The sequence below is a fragment of the Lissotriton vulgaris genome, chromosome 8 (genome assembly GCF_964263255.1).
Source record: "Lissotriton vulgaris chromosome 8, aLisVul1.2, whole genome shotgun sequence".
Taxonomy (NCBI): domain Eukaryota; kingdom Metazoa; phylum Chordata; class Amphibia; order Caudata; family Salamandridae; genus Lissotriton; species Lissotriton vulgaris.
The window spans coordinates 1,281,381,960-1,281,408,830 of record NC_141696.1 but is presented as its reverse complement, the minus strand read 5'-3'; the positions used below and the strand labels follow the sequence as shown (position 1 = coordinate 1,281,408,830).

General features: G+C 45.5%; 1 protein-coding gene across 1 annotated transcript in view; it reads right to left on the bottom strand.

The window, feature by feature from the left end:
• Positions 1 to 26,871, bottom strand: part of XPO4 (exportin 4) — a 451,711-nt gene that overhangs the window by 63,998 nt on the left and 360,842 nt on the right. Inside the window, exons 16-18 of the mRNA XM_086935208.1 lie at positions 16,643 to 16,817; positions 4,916 to 5,209; positions 3,735 to 3,915 (exon numbers count right to left, since the gene is read on the bottom strand). Coding sequence (XP_086791334.1) covers positions 3,735 to 3,915; positions 4,916 to 5,209; positions 16,643 to 16,817 — 650 coding nt within the window. The remainder of the gene's footprint in view (positions 1 to 3,734; positions 3,916 to 4,915; positions 5,210 to 16,642; positions 16,818 to 26,871) is intronic.

Below are 26,871 nucleotides of genomic sequence, written 5' to 3'. Positions count from 1 at the left end.
GGTTTATCACCCTTTCCCTTGTGGTCTCCTTAAAAATGTCTCCAGCACGTTTTAGGACACACTTTAGCATTGGTAGAGTCTTGACAGTTCTCTCTGAGGTTGAGAAGGTGTCAAACAAAAAATCCTCTTCAATAGGGTCAGCATGGAGCTGGACACCATGATTTTTTGCTGCCCTCTCAATAAGTGCATAAAACGCAGCCGTGTCTTCAGTAGGCGAGGTTTTAATAGCATAGACATGACTGTCTGGGGCAGTTTGTGGATCTCCTGGGTCAGCAGCGTCTGTCCAGGGTTCAGTGTGATCTTCTGGATCAGTGTCTACAGGATAACTGTAATCCTCATTGTCACCATCCCCTGCTTCCACATCGGAGTATGTGGTGTCATAGGTTCAAAGAGAAGAGGTGATGTAGCAGAATCCCTCTTTTTCTTTAATGGCATTTTATATGACTCCATAGGCTGTTCTTTGGGCGATCTTTCGCTTGAAAATAGAAAGTCTACCCGTCTCGGCGTCTATGAATTGCCTCGACTGATCTTCCGGCGGAGGCTGTCGATGCTTGGTGGCCACCTCCGTAGTTGTAGGCTTCGGCCCCATGGACACCTTCTTGGTCGCTTCAACGGCCGTTTTAGGGGCGAAGGCCTTAGGTACCACTTTCGGCGGCAGTGTGAACTGGATGGGTGCCGACGACTTTGGAGGTTTACTGACCGGCTTCGGGGATGGAGTAGCCTTTGGTCCGACAGTAGTAGCCTTCTCTTTAATGCGTTTCAGCGAGTCCGACACCTGCTTCGAAAAAGAGGCGGATGGCTGTGTTGACTCGACGGGTTCCTTCAAGCCACCGCCAGTTGCGGACTCGAGGTCTGTACTGCTTTTAGCCTTGTCGGGTCGACGCTTAGGATCGAGAACTTTCAGAGACCCTTGTCTGTGTCGACGGCCTTCGGCGCCGACTTCTTCGGGTCGACGTCCCTGACCAGTTTCTTCGGTGCCCCGGTCTTCGGCTCGACACCCTTTAGCGACCTCACCGGGTCGATAACACTCTTCTGTTTTGTCGGTGCCGAGGGTTCAGAGGTCCTCGAACCGATCAAAGTAATACGCACTTTTGGTTTCGATTTAGTGTCCAGTGCTTTCGGTTGTATAGACACCGATGCTTTCGGTTTCGATTATGATCGGTCAACCGATGGCTCGTTAGAAATGTCCGTAGCCGGGCCTTGAGGTGAGGCTGTAGAACCAAGCGTACGATCTTGGGTAAGGCCATGTGGCGATCCCTCGACCTGAGCCTTATAGAGTGTTTTGGTTGCGGCCCCCGAACTAACGGCTGGGCCTAGCTCCTCGCTCGAGCTATCTTCCACGGCCCCAAAGGCCCCATCGTCGTGTCCTACCTCGTCGACGATGTCTTCAGTATCGACCATTTCCACATCCGCGTCGTAACTGGAGTCGATCTCCGATGCAGGATCAGACAGGTTCTCTTGAAGTTCCTGCTCGACTCCCTCATCATCCTCGGCATCGAAGATGTTCACCGGGTCAGGTGCCGTCTGCTGGGCCTCCTTCCGCGCAGCGCGTCGAAGGCGAATAGTTTTCTTGGAGCGGAACCGAGAACAAGCCATACAGCTGGCTTGATCGTGATCTGGAGACAGGCACTTGTTGCACACCGGGTGGACATTGATGTGAGGATACTTGGAGTTGCAAACGGGACATGTCTTGAACGGGCTCCGTTTCATGATGGATCGCCTATAAGGCCTCTGGCGTCGACCGGGCCTTCAGTGCCGAAAAGCCACGCGGCTCCTCTTGACGTCCGGCTCGGGGACAGAGCTGGAACAAGTACTGGGCTCCGATCGCAAAGACAATACCGACGATAACTAAAGGCCTTTTGGCCAAAAGGAAAGTTTTTTATAGATTCCGAACTTGAGTTAACAAATATACATCCGAACCCAATGGCGGAAAAAAACAATCTGAGGATGGAGTGGATGCCCATGCGCACTGTAGTCCAGGGAAGGAGCCACCTATCTCATGATACTTCGAAGACTCTTCCAGGACAACAATGTGCAATCATCCGGACCCAACACTAGGCGGCGATCTATGCACAGATATGAATTCAGCAGCCCACATGCCTCGAACATGGGGTTCCACAATAGTTACACAGAGATTTTGGATGGTTTATTTGGGGTTTACTGCTTGGCCAGAGAGAGTTGAATCATAATGTGAGTGGACAATGTGTCAGTGGGATGGTACATTAATCATTGTAAAGCTATGCAGTCAATGCACAATTAACACAGCTTTTTAGGTGCTGTCTGGATACTTTGACAAAAGCAATGGTTGTTTACCTGCAGGACTGAACCTGAAACAAACTGTGTGCTTCCAACTAGGTGCTCATACAGAGAATGCTATCTATCAGACAAGGAAATAGGCGGCCTTTCTGACTTTGGCAACACCATTCTGGGAGACTTAGTTATTGTTTCTGGCAGATTTAGGTATTGTTTCTATGTCTTCAGAAACAAAATTGGGCTTTTCCAATCCTCCTTCGTCAGCTCACAATTGACTGATGAAGGCCATCTGAATTTTGATAGATCTAAGAGTGACATATTCCCAATTGTGCAACATTAAAAGAGTTTTGGATTGGTTTTCCTTTGGCCAGATCTCAATCTCTGTCTCTTAAAGCAAGTAAGTAATCCCGGCTACAGTACATGGTATCATGTAAAAGGGCTTCAATATCAAAGTTTTAAATGACGATGGATAGATCTTGGAAGGGATGATGTTAATATTAACAAACTATCTTTAACAACCAATCTGTTTTAGCCAATCCACCAAGATCATTAAACGTTGTGTGATTAAGTACAAAAAGCCAAGCAAGACTAAAACAGATGGATCTCATTTAACTGCTGATTTTATGAATGAAATCTTTTCTCCAATCTAATCCTCAACCCTGGTCAGTTGATCTAAACTGATTATGCAGTCATTTGGAAAATGTCAGAAGTTGGTGCTAATTCTTGAAAGGTAGAATGGAGCACAGAATCAAAACTGCTGACTGGCTGGAGAATTCACTAATGAATTCAGTCTTATACTTTACTGTTACATGGCTTCATTGTTCCAGATTGTCATAGTTAAAGTGAAGGAATGACTGAATTATATCATAGACACAGACGTAAGCTTTAGTCCTCTCCTGGTTAAAAGGATAATGTAAACCTGGACTTAGATTGAATATTATGACAGTTCTTTTACATTCCTGAAGGGTGCAGAAGTAAACAGAAAATAGGCCTGGGAGTATTTCGAACAAGGCAACATGGGGCAGTTTTTCAAGAATCAAGACTGCAAGGACAAGATGAAGTGAAAAGTTGAGCTATGGAAGAGAACTATTTTAGCAGGTATAAGGCTACTACTCGTGATCACATGTTCTGGGGTTAAATTGTTTACTAGTTCTCTACATTTACTTTTCTGTGAAATGTAGTCTTACAGTTGGTAGTTTTGTTATTTTGTGGTTTATTGCAGTCAGAAGTGTAAAGACGAGTGAGCAACATATTTGCCCCACTGTATTTCGTAGGCTACAATAATAGCATCAAACCGCAAAGTACAAATGTGTTCATACATTTTTAATTCACAAGCATTTTACTTGGGCATTCCTAGTAAGTGGGATCACACTTGTAAATTCACAAGCATTTTACTTGGGCATTCCAAGTAGTGGGATCACACGCAAATCTCTGCAGGGTAGACATGATAGTATAGATCAGAAATTGAGAGTATTCTGTACCTGTATCGCTGAAGTCAATAAATTCTTTAGAGAGAAGATTTGTAAGAAGCTCCATAATGAGAAGAAGATCCTGGTACTGGTCCTCTTCTGCAGTGACATCTATTCGCTTGCGGCCCATGTTATTTTTGGAATACACTTGTAGCAAAGTCAGGCAAGCTTCATACAGGGTCATTGCCTTCGACTGCAAATAGCAACAGAAAAGGAAATTCGTAAATATACTACATAAAGTGGTTAAAAATGTAACAATTTCTTTCTACATGAAACAAAAGTGCATTTGATACTCAGTTGTCATCTATTACATGAAAGTAACCTTTTAGCAAGGGTTATCCTTGACTGGCCAGAAGTGTAGGAATGTATATAAGTTGTTTCCAGAATAGTTGCAAACTCAGGAAACGCCTCTCAGGGTTACTGGTATGTGCAGGTCAAGTTACATCTACCTAGAAATTCTGCCTTTGTTTTGCGAAGACATAATTTAAACAGTAGCATTTTATTGCTTTCAGAAGGTAAAATAGCTCTAGGTAGAAAAATAGAGAGAGTAGCTTGTAACCAGGTAGAGTAGTGTCTGAAAAGAACAAAAGTAAGGAGGTGGTGTCATTGAGAGAGGAAGGTATGTTAGTAAAAAGAAATGACTTGAAAGCAAGGGAAAGAATGGGGCTGTGTTGAAGCAAGACATATGTGAAAATGTATCATTGGAGGGAAGAAGTTATAGAAGGGAAAGAATGTTCTGCGGGAGAAGTATAAAAGTGAAAATGTTAAATAGAGATAAGAAGGTATAGAGTAATAAATGGGAACAAGGAAAAAGTTGAGAAGTGAAAAAGTATTAGGAAACTTGACATAAAAAGTAAGCTATAAAAGTTATAGAAAGAGGGAATAATAATCACAAACCATAAGATGGGAAAAAGGAAGACCTAGAAAAAAAGCAATTGGAAGAGGAAGAGATAAAATAAAACATACATTGGGAGTGAGAAAGAAATTGATAGCAATTGAACAGTCATTGTTCACAAAATAATGTAAGGTCAAGAATAGAGGCCCATTAATGTGATGAGGTCTTCGAAATTGAAATATTTGCAAACTTTTTTGCAGGCTAATTTATGGATTAGGTAAGAGGTAGCAGGTGTAAATAACAAACACTTATTGTAGTAGTTAACTGCAAGACATCTGAGATATTTGCTTGTGCTTACCTCTCCAAGGTAACATATCTGTTTATGTGCAACTTCAACAAAAACCTCAATTATGAGGTTAACAGTCTCTGGAGTGTTCTTATAAACCTCCATCAATCCAATGCAATTCGTAAGAAAGTCCATTAAAAAATTAAAGAGAATAGCAACATTGTCAATCTGGGTGGCCTCTGCAATGCCACAGAGTGCCTCCAAAGTGGCAGTGATCTCCTGTTTCACCTCCTCCTCCTGGCAGATTTGCTGAAAGTTTTCTTGGTTTATCACATTCAGAAATCGCTGTTGAAGCGGTTGCAGTACCTAAATAGCAAATTAACAGGAAAATAAATATCTGACAAAAGTGTGATATATAAAGATCAGTGATTTATAGCTTTAAATGCATATGAAATCAATCGTTGAAACTAAATCTGGAGTTCAACTCCTCATCTTTACCAAAGAAAGTACATATTTTGCTACGATTTTCAAACCGAATATAGTGATTTTTTTCTTTTTGGGTTGTGATGTAATGCATTTACTTCTCACTTGACTCAAGACTACCAAGTTGTCTTATAACATTTTTGACATTTGATTTTGCTCAGGTTATCATCAATGCCCCATAATATGGATCTGTACAAAGGGATCTGAACCTGGGCAAAAGGGAGTGGATGTGGATTCTGCATGTATGCTATTAAATGCATTGAGGTAACTTGCACTTCATTCCGGAACAAGCAAATATTCAAGGAGTCTGAAATTTTTGGGATGACTATACAAGGCTTAATCTTGTAAACCCTGCTCTCATTGAGGGAAGTTTAGTAAAGATAGGACATGGAAAAAAGTGAAATTTCATGCACAATGGTCTACTCATATTCTGCTGTCAAGAATAATTGACATTGGGAAGATTCCGCATTAGGATCAGCTACTCGATGGGACACAGTACAGAGCTTTTACTATTTTCACCCAAGCTCTTCTCTTGCGCCCCTGAAAGTCTTCTGCTTCTCAACGGAAATGTTTCCATTTGTTTCAATAACATTCCCTCACACAAAATTCTTACTATAGTATGAATTAGAATTAGTACAAATTACTCTGTGCCGCAGCCAAAACCTTTGGGTGAAAATAAACAGATCGCCACTGTTTGCCAAGATTTCATCAATTTAGCATGAGCAATAACTGCTGTGATTGGACCCATCGGAATTCAAGGCCCATCATAAGGAGGGCCGTTGTGACATTAAAATAAACACTTCAGGATGCACACTGCTAAATCTATTGATCCTGCATGCACTTTATGTGTAATACATCCTCCCTTTAACAGGAAGTAGCCTGCTGTGATTTTCAGAAACATTCATCAACAGCAAGGTTAATGTCTGCTGTGCCCATGTTCTTATGAATATAACTAACCTCTACTGAATGCCTTCTAGGAATGGTGTTTGTGGAAAATAAAATCCCGTTTATTGTACCAACTTATCGATAAGCCATCCACTTCATGGGTACTTAAATCTGTATTTTTAGCATTTTTGCTTCCTATGGTTGTAAATAAATCTATATTTGGTGTTGGACACCAAAAACATATTTACAGTGCCTTGACTTACTTGTCATCAATAAGTTTATTTAATGTTGAAATTTAATCATCTGATACATTGTCTTCTAGTCTTTGAATATGGGATGTCGCACTTACCTGTCTGTAATGCACAAGGTTCTTTAGGTAGCTGGAGCCAATTCAATAAAACTTCATTTTTATTTTTGTCAAACATTAAAGTAGATGCATGTATTGCATGTAAAAAAATGCAATCACCAAACTAAATTAGCTAAAATCAAGGAACTATTTATCCGCACTCATAATAATATGAAAATATGGCAGCATATCTCAAACAGCTCTACACCCAATAGGGAATAGTTACTCAAATTAGGTAAAATAGCATTAACTACAAAGCATATACAACCTTGACAGGACAAATAACACACTGCAACATCAAAACAATGTGGTAACCCTGTAGAACTAAAAACCACCACGGAATTGTTACATCTTATACTAAACAACCTCCCTTCTCTTAGGTAGGGCTAAGGCCACTTTAATGTAGGCACTATTACACAAGTTTCCTAGGATCCAAGTCCTGGTAGGAAAGCTAAGGCAGCCTACAGTTTCTAAAATTATTTTTGAGCATCAAAGGTTTAAGTGTTCTTTTCTTATACTCCACAAAAAACAGAATACAAAAAGTGCATTGTGCTTCGTTTTGAGATTCCATCACAAGAACATGTGACATGGCTACACAGCCTTCCATTTTGGGGAATGATACCATGATATGAATCAAGTTAAATATAAGGCAATAAAAAAACATTTCAAAACTATTTGTGACCCAACCCAGATAAAGTTACATACCTAATATTACTTCTCATCTCCTAACGTGGCTGCATCAAACATACTCAGCCCCATACATCTAAGACTTTCTCTGCTAATCCCTTGACGTTTCAGAGGCTCGGCAAACAGATCTGGTCTAACTAAACCACTACATAGAGTGTAAACATTTTTCAGCCATGGGATGTTATGAGTATAGTCAAGTGAAACAATCTTGAATATTGGCTCTATTTAGAAACGTCCCCTCATGTTCAAACCTTATGTAATAAAATAATGGGCAAATATAATTCAGATCTTCTTTGAAGCTCAAACCCTCTTCACAATGTACCAGATGTGAAGTGTATTGGGGACCTGTTTTCTGCTATCTGAATGGGGGAGATTTGTGTGTGACCCCACACACCTGCCCTATATAAGAACAAGCAAACACATTTTGCTTTGTAGATTTGTAACATTTCTTTTATAAGATTGTAGGAAGCTGGCTCTCTATATAGTGTACTTAAACGAAGTACACTATGCAGACAGTCAAGTCGTTCTTCATTTGGTTTTAAGAGGCTAAAGTAGATAATACCAATGTTCTCTTTTGTGTAGTGTGGGCGAGCAGTTAGGCTTATCAGAGGTTAGTGCTAAGCATTTATTGTACTCACAGAGGCAATAAATGAGACCTATATTTCAAACTAAAGTACTTGGTTTCAAGGTAAGTACAGTTTTCCATAAAAATATGCACAGGTAAGTAAACACTGAAACCTGTGCGGTTTTATGCACAATGCAATCCTATGGGAGGAAAAGTCAAAGATGCATATAAGGTATGTGTAGGAAGCTGGCCCTGTATATACTATACCAAAACGAGGTATAGTGTACACAGTCCAGTGAGTCTCCAAAGCTTTGGCAGAGGTTAACCTAGATAATACCTTACTCTCAAGTTATTGGTAGATGGGCTGTGTTAGGAACTCCTGAGCTGGGTTCAGGGGTGTCCCTAAATACTGTATTTAGGGGCATTGCTGCGGTAGCCACGTAGTAGCCAAGGGGGGGCTGACCTTAGGGTGACTACACCATTAGTGTGCTCACCACATGTGGGAGTGAGCACAATCCCCGACTCCAATTGGGGGGTGCCTTCCATCTGGAAGATGGTAGGCACTGAAGAGTGGGCTTCCCCTCGCCTTCCCCACCTGAGGGGCGGGGTTGGCAGAGGTGGGCACACCTTGGATCCAGAACCGGTCTTGTGGTGGCAGGCTGATGTGCACTGGTCAGGAAACCACCAGTGGTTGGTTTGGTTCAGGGGTCCCATCTGGAAGGGACCCCTGAGTGCATAGGATAATAAATCTGACACTGGTATCAGTGCTGGTTTATTATTCTGCGTTGTTTGATAACAAACATCCCAGGATTCAGTAAAGCCATTATGGTGCTAGGAAACTCGTAATGACAAGTTTCTAAACCACATACTCAGTATGGTTTTACTGTGCACTTATAATATCCAAGAAGGACCTTCGATGTTATAGGGTCCTGTCTGCTCATGCAGATAGGTCCTCACATGAGTTATAGTGCACCCTGCCTTAAGGGTGACTTACCTAGGTCTCGTGCAGTGATGGTCTAGCACAGAACACAGGGAAGCTGACAAGTGAAGCATGTGAATTTGTGGATGAACCACTTGGCCCTGGTCCATGGAGAGGAGATTTTCTTTTGGCTGGAATAGGATTGGTGAGGACCCTGATAGGAGATACAGCTCTGTGAACCAGTAATGCCGTGCCCACGCCAGGGCGATAAGGATGATGCGGCAAGGCTCCGGGTTGATCTTTTGCAGAACCTTTGGAATGAGAGGAAAAAGAGGGAATGCTTAAACGTTCCCCCCCAAGAGAAATGGAGGGCGTTTCCCAGAGAGCCTGGCTCATGAAATCTGCTAGCATAGAACCTGAATTTTCTGTTCAGACGTAGCAAACAGATCTAGGGTTGGAAACCCCAACGGCGAAAAAACTCCTTGTAGCGGATCCTCGTTTAGCTCCCACTCGTGATATTGTTTGGTGTCTCTGTTGAGGGAGTCCGCCCATTCGTTTTGGACTCCGGGTACATGTTGAACCTGTATTGATATCTTGTAGGCTGTCATCCATTCCCAGATCTGCTGATCCAGGAGTTAGAGGACACGAGATCTTGTTCCACCTGGTTTAGATCAGATAAAACATGGTGGTGGCATTGTCCGTGCGAATGAGGAGTCACAATTTCCTTATCCTTGGCAAGAAAGCCTGGAAGCCCAGAAAAACTGCTTTCAGTTCCAACAGATCTATGTGACACTGCGCTTTCGGAGCGGACCACTTTCCGTGAATCTGTTAATCCTGTAGGTGGGCGTCCCACCCGTCCATGGAAACGTCTGACGTCATTGCCACCTTTGTTTTGGTCATAAGGAAGGATAGATAGACCTAGAGAAAGGCTGTCTCTGACTGCCCACCAGGACATTGCCAAGGTCATCCATGGTGCGACTGAAACAATGTCTTCGAATGAGTCCCGAGATTAAGTCCATTGAGCATCACACTGCTCCCGAAGAGGTCTCATCCATAGGAGACCATGTGGGATGAGCCTGATGCAGGATAACATCATCCTAAGCATTGATTTGTATGTCCTTACGAAAAAACTTTTTTGCCGATAGGAATTGCACTGTTTATTGGAGACTTTAAATCCTTTCTTTCGTGGGAAAGGCTTTTGAAAGTGTGGTATCTAGAGTTTCACCTAGGATCACCCGCAACCTGGAAGGAACGAGAGAGGACTTTCCAGTTTGAGACCTAGGCAGTGAAAGAGCCGAACACAGGCGTCTGTAGATCTTCTGGCGGCCTGGAAACATGGAGCTTTGATCAAGCAGTTGTCCAGGTAAGGGAACACCTGGTGACTGGATCGCCGGAGAAAGGCAGCAACTGGCACCATGCACCGATGCTCTAGGGTAGGCTGGTATGGAGGTTTGACAGAAGGTCTGTGCAGAGTACTGCGATCAAAATTCCTTCTGGTAATAGGGTTGAAAACGCTCTTGGAGTTGAGGTCGAGAGAGAGATATCGACCTCTATCTCTTCCCCGAAAAGAAGAAAACTGCAGATTCATCAGAGACTTGCTGTGTCCGTGTCGGACTTTAACAACTGCAGCGTGTTATCCACCTGTTTGCCAAAAAGGAATTAGCAGTCAAATGGTATATCCAACACCTTGGCCTAAACCTCAGGGTGAAATGTTGTAGCCTTTAGCCATCCATGTTATCTCAACACCGCCGCTCCCGTCATCTGTCTCAAGGCGGTCGATGAGATGTCTTGAGCCACATCAATGATCTCGGGGGAGGCTCTCTCTCCCTCATATAGAACATCCTTTTCCTCCTTCTCGTCCTCGGGAAGATACTCCAACACGAAAGAGATGTCGGCCACATCTGCCGGTCATATCTCCTGAGGATAGCCATGGAGTTGGAGGCCTTGATGGCAGTGGCTGCCAATGAGGAGAACCTTTTTCCGATGCAGTCCAGATGCACCCTTCCTTGTCAGGTGGAACTGCACATGGAGAAGAGGGATTTTTAGATCTTCTTTGAGCAGCCTGCAGAATAACTGAATCAGGCTGTGGATGACCAATAAGGCACGCAGGAGAGTCTTCAGGTGTCTTTTTATTTTGTTCCTGAGCCAACGCAGAAATAGAGGCTGGCGTATTTATTAACTTCAGGCTTTCTTGCCATAAGTATGGGTGTGGCCAGAGTGGAGCGTTGCGTATAATGTTTAAAATTATACAAAGAACACTCATTCTGTTTAGCAGGCATAGGGGGACTGAAGCACCTTGAAGAGCATTCCAGGAGATCATGGAAACCATCGATATCTGCAGGTGGCGAGTCTGAGATATGCGGAGTAAGAGCCAGGTAATCGTCCCATTTATCATGGACACCTGGTTCAAACTGCAGCTTCCCTTCTAGCTGCTGATCATCACTGTCCTGCACCTGAACAGGAATTTTAAAAGGTGGTGGAACATCTTTGATTCTTAGAAGTGGAGTTGGAGGTGCAGCCAGCGGTGCAGGAATGACAACAGGGACCTTCTGTGTAGGTGGTGGTGGTCGCGACGCAGAGTTTGCCTCAAGAAATCGACTATAGTAGTCATGAAGCATCATATGAAGGTCGGAGACCAACGAAATGGGAATATTGATATTGATGGAAGGCTCTTGTGCATGATCCTCTTGTTCCTCATATGGGTAGTGCCCTTGAAAAGTGTCCAAGCACTGAGTACTGGGGCGCCCTGCATCAGAGAAGAAATTCACCCTCCAAATAACTAGAAGAATCATCTAGCGCCTCGTCCTCCTCGGAGTCCTGGCACTTAACTCTGAGCTGCGAAGGGCTGTATGCAAGGACATAGGGACCTTCATCCTCAGATTCCTGGAAATCCAAGAGAAGAGTAGGAGGCAATGGAGATATTTTTGAAAGGTCCTGAAGGAGAGATGGTATCTCCGTTGAAAGCACAACGTCCTTTTCTTCGTCAACGGAGTAGTCAACTGGCTCATCAACGCTGTTATTGATGGTAGAACTGTCTGCAGTGGCTGGAGAGAGAGAGAGAACCTCGCAGACGGTGAGGTAACGAACTGGACCATCGACAGAGAAGCCCCTAGTCGATGGAGACTGTCTAACAGTCGATGATGGTGACACCACCACTTCCTTCTTCAACAACAAAGTCGTTGTTATCTTGACCATCAACGCAGTCAAAATCGCTGACAAGACTGTGGACGGAGCACCTGATTCTGTGGAAATCGAGACCATAGATGGCAATTTCTTCATCGTCGGCAAGCAGATTTTTGCAGATGAAGAATCCCTGAAGGGAGTATGAGGAGCTGACGGTGGAGCAGAGCCAGATCTCTGATGAGAGGAAGAGGGACCAGGCTGATCTTTCTTAACCCTCCTTTCTTCAGGCCTCTCCTTACTTACGATTTAGATTTTTTAGGATCTCTACGCGAAGGGGAAGATCCTTCTGCCTTGCTTTTCTTGGAGGAGGTATAGGGCTTCTCCTCACCTTCAGAGTCCGAGCCCTTAGCAGCCTTTTTTTTTTGCAGCCATAGGAGCAACCTACTCTCATGGTCCTTGAGGGTTTTTGTAGAAAAATTACAACAGTACTTGCATTTTCTGAGCTTGTGGTCAGGATGCAAGCAATAAAGACACCCTTTATGTGGGTCCTCAGAACACAGTCTGGACTTTCTGCAAGTCAAACAACCCTTTTTTTTAGACTCAGACATAATGAAGAAAAATAGGTACTCACACCCCTGGACTGTACTTCAGAAGAAGAGATGAAGCGAAGAAATGAACTGCAAGCTTGAAGTTCAAAAGGGCAACAATAGAAACACTGACTGAGCAGAGTTCAGGGAGACTTCTTTTTTTTCGTTTAGCCAGAACCCTTCCCGTATTTTCCCCCAATTTGTATGCTTCAGTTCTGTATTGGACGTACTTAAGGGCAAGTTCTTCACTAAAACGCTGGTGTATCTTAGCCTTGATAATAACAATTGTCTGCTGACATTCCTCAATATTCTGACCAGCACGAATCCTCTGCATCAATTGCACCTCTGCCAGTCTAAGATGTTTGGCCCAACCCCTCAACTGTTAGAATAATTAAGTGTCTCTCCCCGCACAACTGCCTTAAAAGCATCCCAGACCATAATTCCTGAAGCGGAGTTCCTATTGAAGTCAAAAATTCCAACCACCCACTTGGCCATATGATCACAGTAAGAATGATCCATCAGCAACTTACGTTCAAAGGTCCAAGGGCGTGGAGTCACCATAAATCCGCTAAACAAAAGTTCCACCATTACAGGATTATGGTCTGAAATTATCCTGGGGGATATACTAATGATAGTTCCTTCTACCCTTTGACCCTTTGACATGAACCAAAAAAATAATCCAGGCGGACCATCTTGTTATGGGGGGCAGAATAAAAAGTATATCCCATGTCCGTCCGTTTATGTGTGTACCATAGATCGATTTACCCATGCTCTCTGACCAACTCCTGTAGAGCCTAAAAAAATTTAATTTTCCACCCATGATATGGAGAGTCACTCGACAGATCAAAGTTGCTCTTCAAATGAACATTAAAATCGCCGCAGAGAATTAATGGGTGTGGCCACATCGCAAGTTCCATGCTCAAGAAGTTTAGGACGTCAGGATCATCCATATTAGATCCATAGAAGGAACAAATTGTAAAGGGGACACTATTGATTATAAATTCGACAATCACCCAACGCCCAAATTGGTCCTCCTTAACTCTCCGACATGTTCCTACACCAAGTCGTGCGAGTACAGCCACACCCCTAATAGTAGTGCTTTGCCGGGTATATGCCACAAGATCTAAACTAAATTCCTTCAGCCAACCACTTTTACTGCTAGGGATGTGGGTTTCTTGTAGAAAGAGAATATCTATCTGCATAAGGTGTACACATTTGGCTAAAAAAAAAACCTATCATTTAATCCACAAATATTCCATGAGCATAGAGATATTCCTACCCTTCTACCTGTCATTTTGTAGAAAAACAGGTTCTTCGTCGGGCCTAGACATTTGAAGCAAAACCCAGTATGGTTACCAGTTTCCTTAAATATAACCATGAAAGAATGTGAACAACAACAACATTACACCACCACCACCCCCGCAGTTCCCCCCACCACCACCCTCTTCACCTGCCATCCCCCAAACCCCCCGCCACTCACCACATAGGGCATGGGGACTGAAGGTCCCAGGTGATGCGGAGCTGAAACTCCACCCTCCCTGCTAAACCAATTCCCCCCCCGCCCCCTCAACTCCATCTGTCCTGCTGTCTACTCTGCGAATAATGCTCTAGCATTACAAATAGCCTATTAGACCCCAAAAAATACAAACTGTGAGAAAAACTTCTCAATCATAAGTAAATAAATCCTCCCAACATTATAATGAAAGCGAGAATTCCTTGCCTTGAATAACAGACTGGAAGTAATGGGTCTGCCCCTGATGGACCACCTTTAATTTGGCAGGATTAAGAAGGAAGGCCTGGGCCCCCTTTGCCACAAAGGCTGGTATTAATTGACGCAGAAGCCATCTCTTTTCAACAGTGGCCTGACAGAAATCAGGCCTTACAAAAAAATCACAGCCTTTTGCAACTCGTTTCCGGTCCGGACTAGCCAAGTCGTACAGAGCCTCCCTAGCCAGAAAATTATTCAGGCAAATAAGAATAGCCCGTGGCCTGTTATCTGCCTGTTCTGTGCGAAGAGCCATGATGCTCTGATATATCGTTGACAACGTGATTTCTTCAGAGCCATTGAGGTTTTCATCCTTAACCTCATGCGCGCTAGCGGAATTCCGCTCGCACGCTGAGATTTTAAAAAATGCATGTTACGTGACGAGCTGGGCTCGTCATCAGCGTGCGAGGAGGCTACGCCATGACGAGCCCAGCTCGTCATCAGCGTGGAAGGGGTTAATAGCTGTAGGTGCAACCCCTGAGACTGTCTTGTTACCATTCAACTGAGTTGAATAAAAATAATCCCAAGTGAATGACCTGGCTGCACCTTGCTCTGGGAAAGTACCTGGCTCTTATTTTGTGAACTGTCCCAGTATTCATCTGAGCTGTATACCTGCCTTCCTCCTCCCATTGCAAGCAATTAGCATCGCTCTCTTGTGCAGCCCAGTCTTTACCATTAGTGTCTTCACCAGACAGTCTAGAAAATTGTGAGCATACGGAAGTGGGTTCCAGGCCAGCAAAGTCCTTAGGAGTCACCTCTGTTATATCCTTTGACTGATCATGGTTTAGAGAGACTCCATCTCCCACAATGCCTTGTTTCTGCAGTGAACCTGGATTCTCAATTGCGCCCAAGGAATCTGATAGAATCAGCAACTGAGGGATACCACTATCCCGGCTGACATTAGCAACAGGATTCCCATCCCCCACCATACCAGAGTCAGCTCCGTGCTCTCTCCCACTGTCTACCTGACCCGACGCCTTACCTCGCAGAGGCTCATTTGCCAGGTAAGTGGTGGTTAAAGATTTGTTACGAGTCTCGGGAATCGGCGTCTTTACAACTTGGTTGTTCTCCTGCTACCGGGTCCTGCACAACCTTATTCTTGCCAGACTGATTTTTAACAACGAGGGGACAGTCTGCCTCCCGTGAGTGAAAATACTCTTTTCCTTCAGTGGGTCACCTGACCCTGGTGATCAGCCCGCTGCCGCCTTTCCAGAGCGGGGTCCCACAGAGTCAGGACTGACCCCAGCATGGTCCAACTTGCGAGGACTCCCAGGAATTGTCGGCGCCCCCCGCGCCTTGCCGCCTTTGAGGACTGTTTTTTGAGGCATTGTCGCTTTGCCAGTGAGGGTTTTGCAAGGGAGTGGAATCCCCCACAGCCAAGATCACCACAACCAGATCATCCAAGCTGTGAGGACGGTAAGTCTTCTGTTCTCCGATAAACTACATGGAAGGGAGAGGTAAAGCAGGGAGAAGGGACAGGAGTCCGCTCACTCGGCCATAGTCACGGCCATCTTGCCCATCCCGCTGTTCAGGGAGACATTCAGTAACAAACATAAGGTATGGTGGCCCTGCAGGGAATGGAGACTCTAAGGTCTGGTTGAAAAATGGAATTAGCACTGTCTTCAGGGAGACACTATAGATATATAAACAGTCCGGGCCTTCATAACTAATATAGTCACTCTGGTATCATTAATCTAAACAATAAATCAAGCATAATTGCATAGAAATAATCTACCTTTACCTCCTGCAAATGCATATAATGTGTAGCAGTATCATTAGCGCTTTGGGATGTCAAAAGAAAAGTGGGTGCATGAACTACAAGTGTCTAGATTAGCAAAGAACAACACTGAGAAACAAATATTGCAAGCTTCACTGGACATGCATGCAAGTTCTTTCCAAGAATCAGCTGCAACACTTGACGTCCAGATCAATCAAGTATTAATAATGCTTTAGGACTAATGATTAGTCCAAATCTAAATTGCTACTTTTGACAGGAAACAGGACAATTTATTCTAATTGGTAGTAACTTTTTCAAGCACCATGAACAAAAATGTAGCTGCATCTTCGTATATTTTGTAAACTAGAGGCCTCTGAAACAACCCTTTTCTTTTTAAAAAACTTTCCGTAAGCATTATTTTCTTTTGAATATTTTCAAAATTAGTGGTGCTAATTAGCACTGATGAAATCAGGATACTTAACAGATCACTCCGACTTACTTCCAAAATACACAATACAAAGGAATATCTGCAAAGTTCACAACCCATGTAAGTGTTAACAATTTAAACAATTAACAAGTTAACAATTTAAACACCCATCTGTATGGCAACTGAATATCTCTCCCCCACACCCCCTGGAATTTTAAATATACATGAATGAAGACTTCTCCAGATGAGGCTTAATTAGGCTGCTGAAATGAAAGAAACAATATCAACTTCTTACCTCTGTCCAGTACTGCTGTTTTGTATCTGAGTCCATGTGAGCAAACCCTCCTAAAACCAGAGCCTTCATTAGTGTTCTCTGTACAGAACTGGTTAGGAAGTGAAGAGGTGGACTTCGTCTTGCAAATTGCTTTGCCAAATTCCACCAATTTTCACACTGAATTACTAAATTTGCCCTAGAAAAATACAAGTTAAAAAAATACAGTACTTTGATTTATCATCTAGGCTAATTTAAAATGTTATCAAGTAAGTAGCTGATTATATCTACCAATGTCAACCAGTCACTAGCAAAAATAGATTTCATAGGAAATATGTGATTTCTTCTTTAACTTAATCTGAATTAAATGGTTTGCATGCATTGGTCTGAGAAGGTTATCAAAACTTAAATAGGCACTGTAGTCTACCCTAAATAGGCATCTCGTACAGCACAAATATAATTAATTGGTTGCACATTGCTAGTCACAAGGGGGCTAAGACAATTCTTAAAACACATTTCTTCAATACTTGTACAGTGTAACAAAGATGAAATTATGTTACCCATACTATTTCTGGGTACAACTTTCTCTAAAGGTGCATTTCAGCATCATGTATTTAAATATATGAACATATAGGCATTATAGTAACTTTAACACTGCTAACGCTTTTCAGTAAGTAAACAGTTTCACAATATTTCTTCTATGAACTCCAAAGGATTTCCTGTAGTACGCATGATACACAAATACATAGGCCTGTTATGTTGGTATATAGTTCTCGACTGGTGATTTGGCTTAGTAAAAACTTTACCCAATGTATTAAATGTCTGAATGAGTAAAAAGCTTTTCATTAATTTTGCATTAGACTTTCTAATACACAACAAAGATTTCCAAAATCCCCATAGAAATACAGAAGGACAAAGTGATTCATCAAAGAGAATATGACCCAAAGTCTCCTGGCTTGAAGAACTAAGGGATCACAGGTTCTTTCTAGCATTCCTCTTGTTAAATCATTATCCGCTATATATCTAATGAAACCCACAATGTAGTTTCTGGGGTTTATATAACAATGTGTTAGGTTAAACAGAGTGCGCAGACTGCTCTGCTTATCTGGCCATTAATCGCTGAAGAGTCTATGTTTGAATATTTACAAATAGATGAAGATATGCCCAGAAGCTCTTGTAGCGGTCTTACAGATCCTCACCTATGGAACGTTGCACTACTCTGCAGTCAAAGCTGTTTTCCCATTGTGCATATAGTTTGTGCATTCTTAGCCATTGTTGAGTTGGCGTTTAAGTCTACAGGAAGACACTATTTTTCAAATCCATAGAAACTGCTCATTAGGTTTACAACCCACTTGAAATTGCAGTGTTGTACTATACCAAGATATCTTCCCAAAAGAAAATTCACAGAGCTGATCTTCGGTTCTAATCAGAGCTGCATTTTCAAGATAAATTCAGAGCTCTTCTCACTTTTGGGCTGGGCTGAGGATTAACAAGAGGTGAAGTGTCGTGCTTATGGTTCACTCGAGTCTTGACAATATTGACACCGAGAACCTCCGGCCTCCTTTGCACTGCTGCTGCTTTGTTACAGGTGGCAGATATTACAGCACTGCTGCAAAACTGGCCCTCAGTAACAAAAACAGCCCCCACCATTACGGCCCACAGGGAAAACGCTTGGTGCCCACTACGGTCAGTCCAGCCCTGCGAGGAACAGTCCCCAATGTTGTGCAAATGAACGTAACAACTACAATAAAAGGAGGGCACAAAGGGAATGTTGCTACTAGAAACAGAACACAGACTGTGTGTGGCTAGTATTCAAAAATATCAACTTCATACTTTGACATCAGGCATTGGGAGACACTGCTTTAGGAATGTCCAGATGTAAGAGTTTGATGGTGGTAACACTGCTTCACTGACTTCAAGGAGGTACCAATACACGCTCAACCAGCCCATTTTCCCAAATACAGATAGTATAGTTTTGGGCAATGGAATAGGTGAGCATATGTATGATTATATATATGTGTATGCACCAGCCCCTTGCTGCTGGCTAGGATTGTTGAAGCATTTGCAGCATGTGTAATCGAAGGACGAGTTACAGACGATGAGTGGTTCACTAACACCCCATGCATTTTGTCATTTTATGAGATACCAATATGTATTATACAAACATTAATGGAACTGTGCAACATTAAGGTCAAGAAAAAAATGGAGACTAACATCCACTAGAAAGGTAACTTTATACTACTTTTATGTTGTGGCTCTTTTGAATTTTCAAACATTGGTTAGACTGCAAATAGGCAGCATCATGCAACCTAGACAAAGTGGTTTCTCACAATGTCTGGGGCAAACTACATCAGTCCACGAAGAAGCCCTTGGAACATAGTCTTGGGAGAACGGGAGTGTGGTAGTTCATGTATCTACACAGCATAGATCACAGACAGGATTATTCCTGGAGAATGAGAACAAATCTCTTAGCCCTGGCAGAAATCAGTCCCGACTTCAGACAGAGGCTGGGATCCACGCAAAGAGTAGCAGTGATATCCATTTGGAAATGGTGATAAGCACAAATCTATGGCTGCAGGTTACGTTGTGCAGATATATATATATGGACCCTTTTCAGAGGTACAGCACAATAAATAAGTCTTCTGCGTACAAGAGAATACAGTAGGATCCAGGATAGGTCCAGATTTTGAAAGCTCAATGGCTCAGTAACTAAGAGCTCCAGCAGAGCTGTGGGTGTGTAAGAGGTAGCATTTACTATCCATGGACAGGGAGTTCACTTTAGGTAGAGGCAACAGTGGTCAGGCAGAAGTAGTCAGGACCAAAGAATATCTGGAGTCTCTGATCTGCAGGACCTTTGAAATCAGGAAATTTGGGGCATGAGGAAACACATAGAAATGTCCAGGTTCCGTCAAAAATAAAATAATTCACTGAAGTTATTATAAGCTGCAGATGGAGCAGGAACAATGGGGAACCCATCAAGAGTTTGGGAGCCTCTTTCAAGCATTCCAAGACTGGAACCAAAAAAAGGATGGAATGGGATGATGCTCAACTGTGGATTTTGAGCTTGTCCCAATCCTTTGCCAGACTGAGTTGCAAGGATCGCATAGAGAGCTTGACGCAAGGAGTCACCCCTCTGCAGGACATATCCAGAGAATCACCTGGACCTACCTGGCTGCCAAGGTCTCGTCACTAAATAAACTAAGGTTTGGCTTTCAGGAAGGCCTTTGAAAAGCTTGAGTCCAAAATTTCCCATATGAACTGATTCCTTCCGGAAAGGTTCAAACCATGCTAGTATAGGGTCCTGCCGGAGATAGGGCTAACACATACTCTGCAACCTTCTTAGAAGCTGTTTGAATTAAAATGTCACCTACTTATGGGTGACCATGGATCTTCTGCTCATGCAGTAAGGCGCCACCAAAGCATGAACCTCTGCGACCAATTGCAAACCAATGTGTGACTAATTAGCAGGGCCCTCTATTGAACGTGTTGATCTCATGGATGAGTGGTACTACCAGTGCTCCTTATGGAAAAGAGTGTGAAATTAGGCATACTGAAGATGAACTGTGCACATCCAATAATTGCTCTCCATATCTGCCAATACCTGGAAACTTCTACAGTAGAGGGAACTGGGTTAGATCTTAAGGTCTGTCTCTAGACTTCCTGAAGGAGGTTCTAGGATGTCAACTGGGGCCTGGGTAGCCTGGAAGTTGGTTGCAGCACAAGCCGTAGGTGGTTCTTCACCAGGGAAAGGACTCACACCGGTGTGGAATAAGCGCCCTAAGACAGTCAAGAGGAGGGTGGGTAGTTCAAGGAAAAGTCACTTCAGTTAAGGCCAAGGATATGGACATGTTTTGCCCCTGGACTGACACCCCTTGACCTGCTTATTGTCTGGGAAATTGTTAAAAGGAATCACTATCCTTGGTAGAAATCCTGAGTTGGAAGTATGTACATGTACCCGTCGAGCAGTACTTTGTGATTTGTCAGACTGTCAGTTTTGTACTGAAGGAGAAAATATTGGGACTTCAGCCACAACTGTCGATGTATGGCAAGATCTGTGTCTACGGTCTCTTGAAGCCATGTTAATTATGTCCTTAGGCATTAGCAGTCTGTTCCGCAGTGCTCTTTCCGAGGTCTATGACAGAAATTACCTGCTGCAAGGAGTGGACACAACCCCTTTGCATCTGTGGGAGGAAGACATTTTGCTTTCTGTGAAGCGGTTACCATCGCAGAATGAGTCCAGGAATTTTGTGACGCAAAGACTGACATTTGGGAGCCCTGTACTGGCCAGGGCTTGTCTTGCTGTAGTAGCAATTGTGGCCACCAAAACCTAAGTGCTCTTATTCGCTAGTAAAAACGCTTCGTTTTTATTGTGTTCCCCTGATCTGTGCCTCGTTTTCCTTCGTGCTCCTCCTGATCTGTGCCCCGTTTTTATCATGCTCCTCCTGATCTGTACCCCGTTTTTACTTCGTGCTCCCCCTGATCTATGCCCCGTTTTTATTGTGCTCCCCCTGATCTGCGCCTCGCTTTTCCTTCATGCTCCCCCTGATCTGTGCCTCGTTTTTCCTTTCTGCTCCCCCTGATCTGTGCCCCGTTTTTGTGTTCCCCCTGATCTGTGCATCGTTTTTATCGTGTTCCCCTGATCTGTGCCTCGTTTCCTTCGTGCTCCCCCTTATCTGTGTCCCGTTTTTACCGTGCTCCCCCTGAACTGTGCCTCGTTTTTCATTCGTGCTTCCCCTGATCTGTGCACCGTTTTTATTGTGTTCCCCTGATCTGTGCCTCGTTTTCCTTTGTGCTCCCCCTTATCTGTGCCCCATTTTTATCGTGCTCCTCCTGATCTGTGCCTCGTTTTTACTTCGTGCTCCCCCTGATCTGTGCCCCGTTTTCCTTTGTGCTCCCCCTCATCTGTGCCCCGTTTTCTATTGTGCACTCTGCGTTTCTGTGCCCTTGCCCCCTTGCAGTCCTCTGCCCCGTTCCCGCCGCTTCAAGCCCTGCGTCCCGCCCACCTGACTGTCCATTCGCTGTCCCTTCCTCCCAACTCTCGCCTCCCAGCTGCTCCTCCCTCCCTTCTACTCATATATGGCGGTCACTGGTGCGGCGAAGGCGAGCCTAAGGCAAGCCCGTCTACGCTCATCTGCGCCTGAACCACCTCAGATGCATCCTTCTCAACACGCAAACACGCCGGGGAACTCTGGGACCTACTAGACCCAACACCTCAGACGTCGCCTTCCTGACGGAGACCTGGCTAAACCTCTACTCGGCACCCGACATCGCCATAGCCATCCTGGAAGGCTATAAGATAAACCGCAAGGACCGCACCAATGGAGTATGAGGAGGAATCGCCATCGTCCACAGGAACTCTCTCACAGTCTCAACCAACACCGACGACCGCCTCAACACCACAGAACACCTGCCCTACCAGATCCACACAGATGCCAACACCACCCTCAGAGGAACCCTCCTCTACAGACCCCCCGGACAACGAGCACAGTTCAGCGACTCCATCACCGACCTCGTCAGCACACATGCCCTCGCCTCCGCGGACTACATACTCCTCGGGGACCTGAACTTCCACCTCGAGAACAACAACACCAACTCCTTCACCCTGATCGACAACCTCGGACTCAGACAACTCGTCACGACACCCACCTACTCTGCCGGCCACACGCTTGACCCCATCTTCTCCGCAAGCTCCCACGTCTCCTTCAACCACACCACCGAGCTCCACTGGTCCGATCACCGCTGCATCCACTTCACCTTCAGGAAACATACCCCACACCACTGCACCCAACATATGCCACGCCGCAGCTGGAGCAAAATCACCGAAAACCAGCTTTCCACCTCCCTCGCCCGGAACCCACCCGCAGATCCAACCAATCCCGACATCGCCGCCCGCAACCTCAAACAGTAGATGTCAAGTCAAGTCAAATGATTTATATAGCGCGCTACATACCCAGAGGGTCTCAAGGCGCTTGAGGAAGGGTGGGGAATTACTTGTCGTATATCCAGGTTTTAAGTTGCTTTCTGAATGTTAGGTGGTTCTGAGTGAGGCGAAGGTGAGTGGGAAGTGAGTTCCAGGTTTTAGCTGCCAGGTAGGAGAAGGATCTGCCTCCCATGGTGGTTTTGTTGATGCGAGGTACAGTTGCAAGGGCTTGGTTGGAGGATCGTAGCTGGCGGGAGGGGGTGTAGAAGGAAAGTCGTTGGTTGAGGCATTCGGGTCCAAGTTCGTAGAGTGCTTTGTGTGCGTGGGTTAGGAGGCGGAAAGTAATCCTCTTGTTAACGGGGAGCCAGTGGAGGTTTTTCAGGTGTCCAGAGATGTGGTCTTTACGCGGGATGTCTAGTATGAGTCTGGCTGAGGCGTTCTGGATGCGTTGGAGTTTTTTCTGGAGTTTTGCGGTGGTACCGGCGTATAGGGTGTCTCCGTAGTCCAGGCGGCTCGTGACCAGTGCGTGGGTGACCGCTTTTCTAGTTTCGGTGGGGATCCAATGAAATGTTTTTTTGAGCATGCGAAGAATATTGAAGCAAGATGAGGAGACGGCGTTGACTTGTCTGTTCATAGAGAGTGAGGAGTCCAGGATGACACCTAAGTTCCGTGCGTGGTCCGTCGGGATGGGTGCTTTTCCAAGGGCCTCTGGCCACCAAGAGTCATCCCAGGCGGAGGGGGAGGTACCTAGGATGAGGACGTCTGTTTTGTCTGAGTTCAGTTTTAGACGGCTGTACTTCATCCACTCGGCTACTTCTTTCATTCCTTCATGTAGGTTGGTTTTGGCGGTGTTAGGGTCTTTGGTGAGTGATAGTATCAGTTGAGTGTCATCTGCGTAGGAGATGATGTTGAAGTTGTGTTGGCATGCGATGGCCGCGAGGGGGCTCATGTATACGTTGAAGAGGGTGGGGCTGAGTGAAGATCCTTGTGGCACGCCGCAGATGACTTCGGTAGCTTCTGATTTGAATGGTGGAAGGCGGACTCTCTGAGTTCTTCCGGCAAGGAACGAGGTGATCCATTCCAGTGCTTTTCCTTGGATTCCGATGTTTCTGAGGCGTTGTATTAAGGTGCTATGACAAACTGTGTCAAAGGTTGCGGAGAGGTCGAGGAGGATGAGGGCGACTGTGTCTCCATTGTCTAGCAGAGTTTGAATGTCGTCTGTTGCTGCGATGAGTGCGGTCTCAGTGCTGTGTTTGGCTCGGAAGCCGGACTGTGAGGAGTCGAGGGATTTGTTGGTTTCGAGGAAGGCAGCAAGCTGGTTGTTGACAGCTTTCTCGATGACTTTGGCCGGGAATGGAAGGAGCGAGATGGGGCGGTAGTTTTTGAGTTCGGTGGGGTCAGTTGTGGGTTTCTTCAGAAGGGCGCTGAGTTCGGCATGTTTCCAACTTTCCGGGAAGGTGGCGGAGTTGAGGGAGCAGTTGATGACGTCTCGGAGGTGCGGTGCTATAATGGAGTCTGCTTTGTTGAAGATGTGGTGAGGGCATGGGTCTGTGGGGGATCCTGAGTGGATAGAGTTCATCAGGCGGATGGTGTCCTCAGTGGAGATTGGGTTCCAGTCATTGAGGATGTTCAAGGGGGGTGGGGGTCCTGCAGAGGGTTGGTGTTCGGGTCGGTTGTCGAAGCTGTTGTGGATGTCTGCGATCTTGTTGTGGAAGAATGAGGCTAGGGAGTTGCAGAGGGCTTGAGAAGGGGTGATGTCGTTGGAGTTGGCTGAAGGGTTGGTAAATTCCTTGACGATGTTGAATAATTCCTTGCTGTTGTGGGCGTTGTTATCTAGTCGGTCCTTGAAAGCGGCTTTCTTGGCATTCCGGATCAGTTGGTGGTGTATACGGGTGGCGTTTTTGAAGGCGTCCTTGGTGCTGGTGTTTGGGTCTTTTTTCCAGGCCTTCTCAAGGGAGCGACAGAGTTTCTTAGATTTCTTAAGATCATCGTTGAACCAGGAGGCCTTCTTGCTGCCTAGTTTGATTTGACGTTTTTTCAACGGTGCTAGGATGTCGGCGCTGTTGGATAGCCATTGGGTGAGGTTAATGGCTGCTTGGTCGGGGTTTGAGGAGTGGGCGGGGGGGTTTTGAAGAAGCGATGAGGAGATCTGGTTGATGGTGATTTTGTTCCAGTTTCTTCGCAGAGTGGGTTGAGGATGGTTGTGGGTTGTGGTCTTATTGTAGGTAAAGTGAACGCAGCTGTGGTCCGTCCAAAGGAGAGCTGTGGTGTGGCTGAAGGAGACATGTTTGCTGGAGGTGAAGATAGGGTCGAGTGTGTGACCTGCGGTGTGGGTGGGGGTGTCAACAAGTTGTTTGAGTCCGAGGTTGGCGAGATTGTCCAGAAGGGTGGTGGCGTAGCGGTCGTTGTTCTTTTCCAGGTGAAAGTTGAGGTCTCCCAAAAGAATGTAATCCTTGGAGGGGAGGGCCTCCAAGCCAACCTGCTGAAAACTCAAAAAAAACTGGACCCGTGAACGAACACTGGAAACCTACACCGCCCACAAGAACGCCACTCGCAGACACCACCACCTCATCAGATCCGCCAAAAGGACTTCCTTCAAAGACCGCCTAGACAACAACGCACACAATATCAAAGAGCTCTTCAACATTGTGAAGAACTCTCCAACCCCAGCTCCAACAGCAATGACATCCCACCTTCACAAGACCTGTACGACTCGCTGGCCACCTTCTTTCATCGCAAGATAGCAGACATCCACAACAGCTTCAACACCTCCACCACCCGGGCAACCTCTGAGACCCCCGCTCCCACGACCACCTCCACTCGGGATCCCCGGATGACACCTGCCCACACCACATCTTCAACAAAGCCAGCAGCACCATCGCGCCCCACCTCCGGAAAATCATCAACATTTCCTTCGAGACAGCAACCTTCCCGGAGAGCTGGAAGCACGCAGAGATCAACACCTTACTCAAAAAACCCAAGGCGGACCCCAAGGACCTCAAGAACTTCTGACCCATCTCCCTGCTCCCGGCGAAAATCATCGAAAAGGCAGTCAACAAACAACTGACCAGCTTACTCGATGAGAACAACATCCTGGACCCAACCCAGTACGGGTTCCGCAGCAACCACAGCCTCGAAACTGCCCTCATCGCCGCCACCAATGACATTAGGTCCCTGCTAGACCGAGGAGAAACCGCGGCCCTCATCCTCCTGGACCTGTCAGCCGCCTTCGACGCGGTCTGCCACAGCACACTACGAACATGCCTCTATGACGCCGGAATCCAAGAGAAAGCCCTGGACCAGACGACCTTCTTCCTCGCCGGGTAACACACAGGCGGTCCGCCTCCCACCTTCCGCTCCGAAGCCACCAAGATCATCTGCGGTGTACCCCAAGGCTCATCCCTCTGCCCAACATCTACATGGCACCACTCGCCCACTGGGGTCCTCATCCTCGGTTCCACCCCCTTGGCCTGGGACGACTCCTGGTGGCCGACCGCACTAGGAACACCCCCAACTCCCACGGACCACGCATGCAACCTAGGGATCATCCTCGACTCTACCCTCTCCATGACGATGCAGGTCACTGCAGTCTCCTCCTCCTGCTTCAACACCCTCCGCATACTTCGCAGGATCTACAAGTGGGTCCTCACCGAAACAAGAAGGAAAGTCACCCAGGCCCTTGTCAGCAGTAGAATGGACTACGGAACTGCACTCTATGCAGGAGCCCCGGCCAAACTCTTGAAACGGCTTCAACGCATCCAGAACGCCTCTGCACGCCTGATCCTCAACATCCCTCGCCACAGCCACGTCACACCCCACCTGAAAGACCTTCACTGGCTCCCTGTCAACAAAAGGATAACCTTCAAACTCCTCACCCACGCACACAAAGCACTCCACAACACCGGACCAATGTACCTCAACAGCCAACTCAAACTCTACACCCCCACCCCACTAGACATGGAACACCCTCCCCATCCGCCTACGGCAGACCGAAGACCTTCTGAAGACTTCTCAAGAGCGGGCTCTGCTAACAGTAGCCGCGCTGCCCCCATTCCCCCTTCCCCATTGCCTTGAGACCCTTGCAGGTATGTAGTGCGCTCTACAAATGCCATGATTGATTGATTGATTTTTTTTGCAGCTGACATGCCTTTAGTTTCATGATCATAACAGTATGGAAGTCGGGACGGTACCTAAAACAGTGGCAATTGGGCCAACCTGAAAAAAGTACAAAACTGAGTCATAAAAGGAAATAGATTGTGGCTCCTGCCATCCACTACAAAATTGCAGTACACACCACAATTAGGTGAATTATTTTTTCTTCACTTTGAGTTTG